Below are 11,591 nucleotides of genomic sequence, written 5' to 3' on the forward strand. Positions count from 1 at the left end.
ATGGAAATGGTTAATCGTCCTAAAAAGAAATACAGATTAGTCAAACGCACTCACGTAGAAACATTCTTAATTTAATTTATTTCTATAAACGCTGAATGCTGACCGCTCTTAGAGAGAAGGCATCGCCTACAGTCATAGTAATGACATATACAGTCCAACAAACTAAATTTGAACAGCTTCATCCATAACCCTAACCCTAAGTAAAATGACAGTCACAGTAGATCAAGAGGAGGCTTTTCTGTATAGACATTATGACCCTTTTCTTAAATGACGTTAAATACGCTTTCTGGGTAACTAGGAAATTACAACTTTGCCCCACATAGAACTACATAAAAAAAAAAATTTCAATGTAGATTTGACAAAAAGAAAGAATGATATTTTATCTGGTATATTATTTTGTAGGCTGATTCTTGTCTCATCGTGTATTGACTGCATAATTATCAGACTTATAATAAATCTTATAAAAGAAAGAGATTAATGACTTTGTTATTATAACACAACGGATATGAAGCTAAATTTGGTCGTATCGCGGTGACATGGATGTTTTTGGAAAGTCTTTTCACGTCTGTAGTTGACAAACATTTTCAATGAGCCGGAACGTTATGGGGGTTGGTGCCTGCAAAAGACATAAAAATCTTTCTTCAAAGACCAGCATACAATGTGGATAGAGCACATATTGTAACTTTCTACTTATATTTTCAGTAGATAACCAATAGTATATTGATAGTATATGATATTTATCATGATAAAGGACGGTTCAGAAAAATCTGATATAGAACAATAAGTGAAGAAATAAATCGGGATGTCAGATTCTGAGTAGGAAAACATTAGAGGACAATAGGAAAACTCTACGATATGGTCACTTTTTTGTTTAGTACGGAGCCCCTTAAGGTTCATTGTGGTGGAAAAAAATCAGAGTGAGTGAAAAAATTTGGGGTGGGAGGAAATTAAATATTTTTAATTCTCTCGCAAAACCTCTCAAAACTCTCGCAAAACTTTTGCGTTCCCTCGAGAAACTTTGCAAAAACTTTTGCGTTCTCTCGCAAAACTTTTGCGTTCCTTCTCTCGCAAAGATATTTGCGTTCCCTCGCAAAACTTTTGCGTCTCTCTCGCAAAATTATTTGCGTTCCCTCGCAAAACATTTGCGTTCTCTCGCAAAATTATTTGCGTTCCCTCGCAAAACGTTTGCGTTCTCTCGCAAAACCAGCTGAGTTCGGACAAACACTTCCTGTTTACTTTACAGCTTGTAGTGGTTTATACAGCTCCATAAGTTCACAATGGAGCGGTTCATAGAGTTTTGTTTTGAACTTGGAGAAATAGTCAGTGCATGCTTATTACGGCACGGTTTTGGGACATACTAAATTACTTAATGTAAAACACTGTGTGAGAGCCGTGGGAACGGAGCGAGGCCGGTGGAGCACCTGCGCCATTCACCGGTAACGAGTCCCGCGAAGGAGAACTGAAGGAGGGACTGATGACAGTGTTGGACGATAGAGGACCAGGCTCGGACTTTATTTTGTGTTTTGGTTCTGTTTGTGTGCGACAGTCGTCCACGAGTAGGGGCTGTCGCGGTCTTTTAGGTATATTTTATTATTAAAGTTTTGTTTGAATGTTCGCCGGTTCCCGCCTCATTCTTCCCGTGACTATAACGTTTGTTACACACTGGATGACTAAATTCAGTACACGGATTACACACCATATTATTAAAGTAGACAGACAAGCAGAATAGCCCAGAATATGAACGTAACCTGGTAAACTGCACTTTAAGCGTAGGCTATCCCTCGTAGAAAGAAAGAGTTTTATTTTAAACTTGGACTCAAGTTCAAATAGGCTACAGTCAGCTTTGCCTATAGTTTAAGACATGGTTTTGGGACATTCTAAAACACTTAATGTGGATGTAGCTACTATAACAGTGGCATTGGAGGCCCAATTCGGTAAAGCCTAATAAATACTATTAATGCTAATAAACATTGTAATATTAATAACCTTAATAGCTATCAGTAAAGCAAATAGCCATAATACAACGTTTCTCCCACATTTAAAACCGTCAGGATATAGAAAGGATCCTTAAGGGAAGCTGGACAAAAGACAGTAGGCTATATAGGCTAAAACCAAAATATGGTAAACAGTTTATTAATAAAATATAGCCTATTATGCACAGGAAAGCAGACAAGCCCAGAATAGCTAGAAACAAGCCAAAACCTAATGTAAAGCGAAACTGGGCTCACAGCTCTCTTTCATCACAAATCCAAATGTTTCCATATTCGCATAATAATCATAATGAACAAAAATGTGCCGCACTGGAGTGGGCCGGGGCTCACGATACGGCACAGACATAATACAGATTATTTAAATTGATTGTGTAACGTTATATCTGTATTGGTGATTCTTTATTTTAATAATGAACAGGCCGCACTTGCAATGAATAAAACCAAAATCAACTCAACAATCAAAAAATTAAGCCACGACTGTATATTTTTTTGGATGATAAATTGCGAGAGAACGCAAACGTTTTGCGAGGGAACGCAAAAGTTTTGCGAGAGAACGCAAATAATTTTGCGAGAGAACGCAAAAGTTTTGCGAGGGAACGCAAATATCTTTGCGAGAGAACGCAAAAGTTTTGCGAGGGAACGCAAATATCTTTGCGAGAGAACGCAAAAGTTTTGCGAGAGAACGCAAAAGTTTTGCGAGGGAACGCAAAGTTTCTCGAGGGAACGCAAAAGTTTTGCGCGAGAGAACGCAAAAAAATTAAAAATATATTTTTTCCTCCCACCCCAAATTTTTTCACTCACTCTGATTTTTTTCCACCACAATGAACCTTAAGGAGCTCCGTAGTTTAGCCCTTTAAGTGGGAAAATTATTTGAAATAAAATAAACTAAGTACAAGTTTCCTTTAAAATGATAAACTAAGATTTGAACAGGTACTTTTGAATAAAAAAATCATAATTTAGGTTAAATATGAAAGCAAATAAGTAAAATAGTTTATTTAAAACTTAAGCAATCTTTTAATTTTGAAAGATCTTATTTAAACACTTAAGATTGTGCTTTAATAATAATAATAATACTTTGTTTTAAATGAAGACGTTCACTCTGGAAAATGGTTAACAGACTACATCTCAGATCTGATCTGTAACTCCACCCTACTCTGAGTTGGTCAGAAACATTCATTTCACAACGGTGTTTAACCCTGGGACGATCTGGGAGTTTTGTTTATATTTCAAATTAAACTAAATGCGTTTTATTTTATTGGAAACATTTCATTCACAGAATGGACATTATTGGTCACAGAAAAATTTAAGCTGTATTTATTGTGACCTAAAACTACATTAAATGTTTATTTTATACAGCGTGTTATATATAATTACAATTTTATTTGCTACTGTCTTCTTTAAAATAAGAGAATAGTGTGTTTTAAAGGTTCAGTAAGCTTAAATAAGTGTTGAATAAGTGTTTAAATGTATGATAAATTATTTGTTTCAGTAGCATGTTACTATGGTGTCATATATTTTAGATAAGGCTCTTTTTAGCTCGAAATGTTTATGTATGTGTGTTCATATTTATATGACATATTACAATGAAAAAAAAACTTTTAATGACGTGCGTATAACTCGGATATAATGACGTAAATTTGATTATGATGCCATTTCTTGAGTACTCATAATTAAAATACTTGCAAACAATGTTTTATTGAAAAATTAAAATATGCAGAAATTTTTGTGTGATGGGTAGAGGTTTGTACAGCACAAAATCATTACTCCTATAGAATGTCCCCTAAAACATAAAAACCAAGAACGTGTGCGAGCATGTATGTGAGTGTGAGTGCGTGTGTGTGTGTGTGTGTGTGTGTGTGTGTGTGTGTGTGTGTGTGTGTGTGTGTGTGTGTCAGCATGACCGTCTCAGACTGTCAATTCACTCCTGTTAGTGAGAAGACCTCAAAGCAGGATTTGATTTTCCAACTTATGTACATTTTGTAAACATTTTACTCGTGGGTATGAACGTCATTGGCTTAATAATGTAAAGCATTTTAATTGACAAATGAAACTATAGTAAATGTTTATTTTTATAAAGTATGTTATGTATAATCACTGGTGCACTGGATATATCTTGACATGATTGTACATGTTTAAATTTTTGTGAAAACAACGTTTATGTGTAGCTAGTGAAAAACTAACATTTTCATTTAAAATGTGTTTTATAAGATCAATACACTTAAATGTTGAGTAGCTGTTTTAAAATGATTTGCTTTAGTAACATGCCATCATTTTCTTTAAAATGGGGATAAGAATGTTTTAGCCTATAATGTTTTTGTGTGTGTGTGTGTGTGTGTGTGTGTGTGTGTGTGTGTGTGTGTGTGTGTGCTTGTTATATGATTTATCAGAGCACAGATTTGCGTAATGGCATGGGTATTACACTGCTATAACAATGTAAATGTGGTTTATGGGGATATTTAGAGTCCTCATAATTCAGATTGCTTAAAAACAATATTTAACTAAAAATGTTTATATGCAGAATTTTTGTGATGCGTAGGTGTACAGTTTGTACAGTAAATCATTATGTCTATGGAATGTCATAATGGAATGTAGTAATACTCCAAATGTTTGTCACCATGACCATGCTTTTCTAAATTAGAAATTATAAAACATGATGTTTCTGAAAATTAGAAAGTTTACTGTGATGGGTAGCTTTAGGGAATGCGAGTGTATAAAATTAATTAATATAATTTAAATATAAATATATAAATATAATGTAGATTGAATTGAATTGTCAATGTAAAGCCTCCATAAAACATGGACATTTGACATGTCCGGACATGTTGGGGGGGGGGGGGGCTGAAACTTAAACATTTCATTTGAAGAATCGTCATACCTGTGTTAGGAGGAAGACTTTCTCCTGAAAAATGTAAGGGTAATTTTATTTATTTATTTATTGTTTTATCTCCAATTTATTAAAAGTCATGTTACATATTTTATTTTAATTATTTTATACAACCATCAGATTATATATGCGAGCACACACATATTGTGATCTCATGATCTGAAAGATTTGTTTATTAATTATTGACCTTAAAACCAATATCTTTCTCACATCTCCCATAGAGTGAGAGAGACAGCAAAAAAACCTGCCTTTGAACGCAACCGGACACCAGATGGGGCAAACACAGCGGATGTCGGAACAGACCATTAAAGTCTTCAAACACATTCCTCAGGACGGACCATAAGATCTTCAAAAACATTCTTCAGGAGCTCATTCATCACCTGTCACTGCTCGGACACGGTCAAACATCTGTACAAACATCGTATGTCATCCCAGGAGGTCAAAGGTTGACGTCGGAGTTTCACATATGCCGGTTTTCACATCTGGATATCATTAACAGGTCAAGGGGGAACATCTGGATAGGTCACTGGGTCAACACAATGTGGGTGGGCTACGTGGGGGGAGGGGAAAGGTCACAAAGCTGAAAGCCATCAATCATTTTTGACATAAGGTGTATCATATAGACTACTTAGGTAATACAAATAAAAAATGAATTTATTTTTATAATTTATATAATTATATTCTAATATCTTTAAAAATTTTTATGAATTTCTTAATAAATTCTGAACTGACAAATCACGTATGTCTGTTGACTTGATTTGATTTTCTAGTTTTAACCTTTAATTTTTATATCTTGTGCACTCTAACATGCTCTACTGTCTCTGGTTTATTACAATTATTACATAAACCTGACTCATGTTTCCCAATAATACTTAAGGAGTGGTTGAGAGCCGTATGATCTATACGGAGACATGAAATAACCACGTCTTCCCTCCTATTTCCACAGATCTCTCTCTTATGGCCTACTTCTCTTTGAATTCTATACAGTGTCTTCCCTTTCCCTCCTTATCCCACCTCTCTTGCCAGAAACTTTTAGAGATTGGTTTGAGACACCACTGACTAAGAATAGGATGCAATTATCGGCTGTCTGTCTATCTCTCTCTTTTTAATTTTTTTTATTTTGTAAATCATATCTAATTGTAAGTCAACAGTATATTTAATTGTCCCTGTTTTTCATCTCAACAGCCAGTGCACTGACTTCTGTAACTGGTGAGTCACAAGTTGTTAGTCACACGGTTTTAAAAATTTTATTCTAATTATATCATGACATAAGTAGTCACTGTTTTGGCTAGTCTGCAAGTTTAGCCTGTTGTAAGATGAGTTGTATCATAATGGAGTTATTTTGTTTTTAGGAGATTATAGTATCAGACTGGTGAATGGTAATAATGGCTGCTCTGGAAGAGTTGAGATCCTTTATAATGGCCAGTGGGGGACAGTGTGTGATGATGACTGGGACATGAATGATGCTGCTGTGGTGTGCAGACAGTTGGGATGTGGAAGAGCTGTTAGTGCACAAAACAGTGCTCATTTTGGCCAGGGAAGTGGTCCGATCTGGTTGGATGATGTAAGATGTTCAGGAAGTGAATCATCATTCACACTGTGCTCACATCCTTCTATTGGAACGCATAACTGTGGTCATTCTGAAGATGCAGGTGTTGGCTGCTTAGGTAAAAGTCTACATGTGTTTTCAAATTATGGTTTTGCTGTTCAACTTGATATTTTATGCAGTATTTTCTTAGGTTAATTTTTGTACCAGCTTATTTAGTTGTCTAAAAAATTAAAGTGTTTTGAAAATGTGCTGCTTGCAAAAAAAATAAAAATACTACAACATCAATAAAAAAAAAAAAAAAAAAAAAACCATTAACCTAAAGTGTTTGGCTTCAAGTAATAATATAAGAATTAAGAATAAGAATTATAAGTAAACTTATAATAACAGGCAATGCATGTTTGGTGCTTGGCTCCCAACAATGTCAAACACATACAAAATACCTAAAGCAAGCCAAAAATAACACATTTTTAATCACATTGTACTTTCATTTTTAAGGCCAACTACCAGACATAAGATTGGTCAGTGGGTCTGACTCATGCTGTGGAAGAGTGGAGATCCGTTATAAGGGCCAGTGGGGAACCGTGTGTGATGATAACTGGGACATGAATGATGCTGCTGTGGTGTGCAGACAGTTACAGTGTGGATCAGCCATCAGTGCACCTCAAAGTGCTGCCTTTGGTCAAGGCAGTGGATCAATTTGGCTGGATGATATTAAATGCTCAGGAAGTGAAGGAACCCTCACACAATGTTCACACAAAGGACTAGGAAAAAATGACTGTAATCATGGTGAAGATGCTGGTGTTGTTTGTTCAGGCAAGTCAAATCTTTTGCATCTTGACACATTACCTTGAAGGAAATGAGGAACAGAAATTACATTAAGCTTCATGAATTTCATGTTTTTACACATTATGTCTTAAACTATTTCAAATAAAAACATTTTTCTTTTGCAGGCGACCTGCAGATGCCGACCCTTTCTTTGACCTCCACACATTCAGTTGTTTCTCCTGGAGAAAATATCCAGTTCAGATGCACAACACCTAAACCAAGATGCAATGCTAATGCTGAATTCCAGCTCTTCAGAAACGGACCATCTATATCCTCCCAGAAACATGTATCTGGTGTGACTTTCAACCTTGTTAATGTAGATGTTTCACATCAGGGCAGCTACAGCTGTCATTATTCCTACCAAAACACTATCAAGTCACCTCTGAGCAAAACTGTTACCATCACTGTGGGTGAGTGTGTTCAGTTTAGTGTCATTGCCTACACCATAAATCACATGCTTTAGTAAAGTATAAGTGAAATAATTTTTTCATTTTATTCATTTTTTATTTACTTTTTTTGCAGTTGAGATATTTTGTAAAATTGCTGTGGATTAAATTTTGATCACGACAAGATACAGTTCTTAAAGTCATTTTTATTTAATTAAAGAAGTTAACTTTTTTTGTTTAACCATATAAATGTATTCTTGTTCTTTAGTGAACTTGCAGCAGCCCAGCATTTCCCACAGTGCTCCTGATGGATGGTTTAACAAGGAGCCTCAGGGGGCAGTGATCACCAGGGGCCACAGTTTCACTATCATCTGTTCCACTGAATCTCAGTTTCCTGGAGGATCTTTTCAATTGTTCAGAGGGTCAAGCATCACTAGGACTGAGTCAGCTGTCAGTCACTCTGCCTCTTTCTTCTTTCCTGAGGCAGAATATTCAAATGATGGATACTACAGTTGTGTTTATGAAGTCAGTGTCTCCTCACGCTCCTTCCGTTCATCTGCCTCTGAGCTGCTGCTCATCACTATCACAGGTACTGATATGTAAGAGTCTAAAAACAAGCTGGACTGCTGGTAATGAATGTTTATAGGGATAGTTCACCCAAAAATGAAAATTCTGTCACTAATTCCACACCCTCATGTCATTCCAAACCCGTAAGACCTTCGTTCATCTTTTGAACACAAATTAAGATATATTTGATGAAATCCGTGAGCTTTGTAACCCTGCATTGACAGCAACGCATCTGAAACATTGTGGTACTTATCAACTATAAAATTTTCAGTGTCAGAATGTGTATATGTATACGTGTATGTGTAATTGTGTATGTTGCTGCATGTGATTGTATTAAAGATCAACAAAATTTCCAGATCAATAGTGTAAAGTGTTTTGATATTTTAGCACTTTCTTGTAATGAAAATAGTACCATGTGATTAAAAACAACAAAACAACATCTCCCTTTAGTCTTTGGCCCCTAGTGATAATTATTATATTATTAGTAAAAGAAAACAATAAGGAAAAGCAATAAGTGCTATGGCCTTTTGTCCTTGGCTCCTAATAATGTCAAACACATTACCAAGTACAAATACTTCCAGGAAGTCAAAAATAACACGATTTTAATGTCATTGTACTTTCATTAATGTAATCTGTTAGATCCAAGATTAGTCAATGGGTCTGACTCATGCTGTGGAAGAGTGGAGATCCGTTATAAAGGCCAGTGGGGAACCGTGTGTGATGATGACTGGGACATGAATGATGCTGCTGTGGTGTGCAGACAGTTACAGTGTGGATCAGCCATCAGTGCACCTCATAGTGCTGCCTTTGGTCAAGGCAGTGGCTCAATCTGGCTGGATGAGGTTAAATGCTCAGGAAGTGAAGGAACCCTCACACAATGTTCACACAGTGGACTAACAAATCATAACTGTAATCACAGAAAGGATGCTGGTGTTGTTTGTTCTGGTAAGCCAAATCTTTAGAATCTTTACACATTACCTTGAAGGAAATGACCAACAGAAATTCTTAAATTCATTACATTGCCTTAATTTTTACACATTACATGTCTTTAACAAACTATTTAAGATAAACACATTTTTCTTTTGCAGGCGACCTGCAAATGCCGTCCCTTTCTTTGACCTCCACACATTCAGTTGTTTCTCCTGGAGAAAATATTCAGTTCAGATGCACAACACCTAAACCAAGATGCAATGCTAATGCTGAATTCCAGCTCTTCAGAAACGGACCATCTATATCCTCCCAGAAACATGTATCTGGTGTGACTTTCAATCTTAATGTAGATGTTTCACATCAGGGCAACTACAGCTGTCATTACTCCTACCAAAACAACACTATTAAGTCACCTTTGAGCAAAACTGTTACCATCACTGTGGGTGAGTGTGTTCAGTTTAGTGTCATTGCCTACATCATAAATCATATGCATTAGTAAAGTATAAGTGAAATAATTTTGTCTTTTTTTTTTTTTTTTTTTTTTTTTTTTTTGCAATTGAGATATTTAGTAAAATGGCTGTGGATTAAATTTTGATCATGACAAGATACAGTTCTTAAAGTCATTTTTATTTATTTAATTAAAGAAGTTAACTTTTTTGTTTAACCATATAAATTAAGGGTGCACTATAAATATCGGCTGATAATTAATGTGCATCTAGTCAGTAAAGCCGGTTCTTTAATCATCTTTAATCCATCACGTGCGTGATTTCACATAGAGCAGCTGTTACTACACAGAGCCGTTGTTAACTGACAAGCTGCAAAAACGTGGATTTGATATTACATTAATTACTGGCCGATATTTATTGTGCACCCCTAATGTTAATGTATTCTTGTTCTTTAGTGAACTTGCAACAGCCCAGCATTTCCCACAGTGCTCCTGATGGATGGTTTGACGAGGAGCTTCAGGGGCCAGTGATCACCAGGGGCCACAGTTTCACTATCATCTGTTCCACTGAATCTCAGTTTCCTGGAGGCTCTTTTCACTTGTTCAGAGGGTCAAACATCACAAAGACTGAGTCAGCTGTCAATAACTCTTCCTCTTTCTTCTTTCCTGAGGCAGAATATTCAAATGAAGGAAACTACAGTTGTGTTTATGAAGTCAGTGTCTCCTCACGCTCCTTCCGTTCATCTGCCTCTGAGCTGCTGCTCATCACTATCACAGGTACTGATGTGTAAGAGTCTAAACACAAGCTGGACTGCTGGTAATGAAAATTTAAGGGAATAGTTCACCCAAAAAATGAAAATACTGTCATTAATTACTCACCCTCATGTCGTTCCAAACCCGTAAGACCTTCGTTCATCTTCCGAACACAAATTAAGATATATTTGATGAAATCCGAGAGCTTTCTGACCCTGCTTAGACAGCAACGCAACTGACACGTTTAAAGGGTTAGTTCACCCAAATATTAAAATTATGTCATTAATGACTCACCCTCATGTTGTTCCAAACCCATAAGACCTCCGTTCATCTTCGGAACACAGTTTAAGATATTTAAGATTTAGTCCGAGAGCTTTCTGTCCCTCCATTGAAAATGTATGTACAGTATACAACCCTTCAAGGCCCAGAAACGTAGTAAGGACATTGTTAAAATACTCCATGTAGCATCAGTGGTTAAATCATAATTTTATGAAGCTACGATAATACTTTTTATGCGCAAAGAAAACAAAAATGACAACTTTATTCAACATTTCTTCTCTTCCCTGTCAGTGTTCACCGCCATTTATTAGAGTACCACATCGGTACTGTCTATGCAGGGTCAGAAAGCTCTCAGATTTCATCAAAAATATATTCATTTGTGTTCCGAAGATGAACAAAGGTCTTGTGGGTTTGGGACGACATGAGGGTGAGGAATTAATGACAGAATGTTTGCTTTTAATGACACATTTTTGGGTGAACTATCCTTTTAACTCATACCCTTATGTGTTTCTCAGCCTCCCTGCTTCCTGTCATTGGTGCTGCAGTGTCAGCTGTACTGCTCTTATTGTCTGTCCTCATAATCATCCTCCTGCTGAAGAGAAGACAAAAAAGCATAAGAAAAAGGAAACTCATTTGAGTGCTCTTTTACAAAAGGTAACAGAGTTGCATTTTTTAAAAGAAGTCAGATGATGTCTTCTATTTTGTTTTTAACTCTTTTAACATCCTAAGTCACTTTTATCCTCATCCTTTTCCTGTAATTATGTCCCTTTCTATGCAATGTCTGTAGCTGCAGCTAATACATATGCAGGTACATCCCATGATAACAAAAATGAAGAGAATGATGAGGCTGTTTATGGAAATGTACAACCTGATGAAAACATGGATCATGATGATTCTGAACCGGACTATATCAATGTGGACTCTGATCATTCTGAACAGGACAGTGTGAATGTGGATACTGATGACTCTGAAGAGCACTATG

The 11,591-nt window shown here is 36.2% G+C and overlaps 1 protein-coding gene across 1 annotated transcript in view; it reads left to right on the forward strand.

The window, feature by feature from the left end:
• The window catches only part of LOC109080755 (scavenger receptor cysteine-rich type 1 protein M130-like), a 102,447-nt gene that overhangs the window by 62,097 nt on the left and 28,759 nt on the right, over positions 1–11,591 (forward strand). Inside the window, exons 5-11 of the mRNA XM_042732990.1 lie at positions 7,375–7,659; positions 7,904–8,224; positions 8,842–9,147; positions 9,291–9,575; positions 10,034–10,354; positions 11,125–11,220; positions 11,397–11,591. The exon at positions 11,397–11,591 is cut by the window's right edge and continues 5 nt beyond it. Of these exons, the coding sequence (XP_042588924.1) occupies positions 7,375–7,659; positions 7,904–8,224; positions 8,842–9,147; positions 9,291–9,575; positions 10,034–10,354; positions 11,125–11,220; positions 11,397–11,591 (1,809 nt within the window). The remainder of the gene's footprint in view (positions 1–7,374; positions 7,660–7,903; positions 8,225–8,841; positions 9,148–9,290; positions 9,576–10,033; positions 10,355–11,124; positions 11,221–11,396) is intronic.

Source organism: Cyprinus carpio, chromosome A3, assembly GCF_018340385.1.
Source record: "Cyprinus carpio isolate SPL01 chromosome A3, ASM1834038v1, whole genome shotgun sequence".
Lineage (NCBI taxonomy): Eukaryota > Metazoa > Chordata > Actinopteri > Cypriniformes > Cyprinidae > Cyprinus > Cyprinus carpio.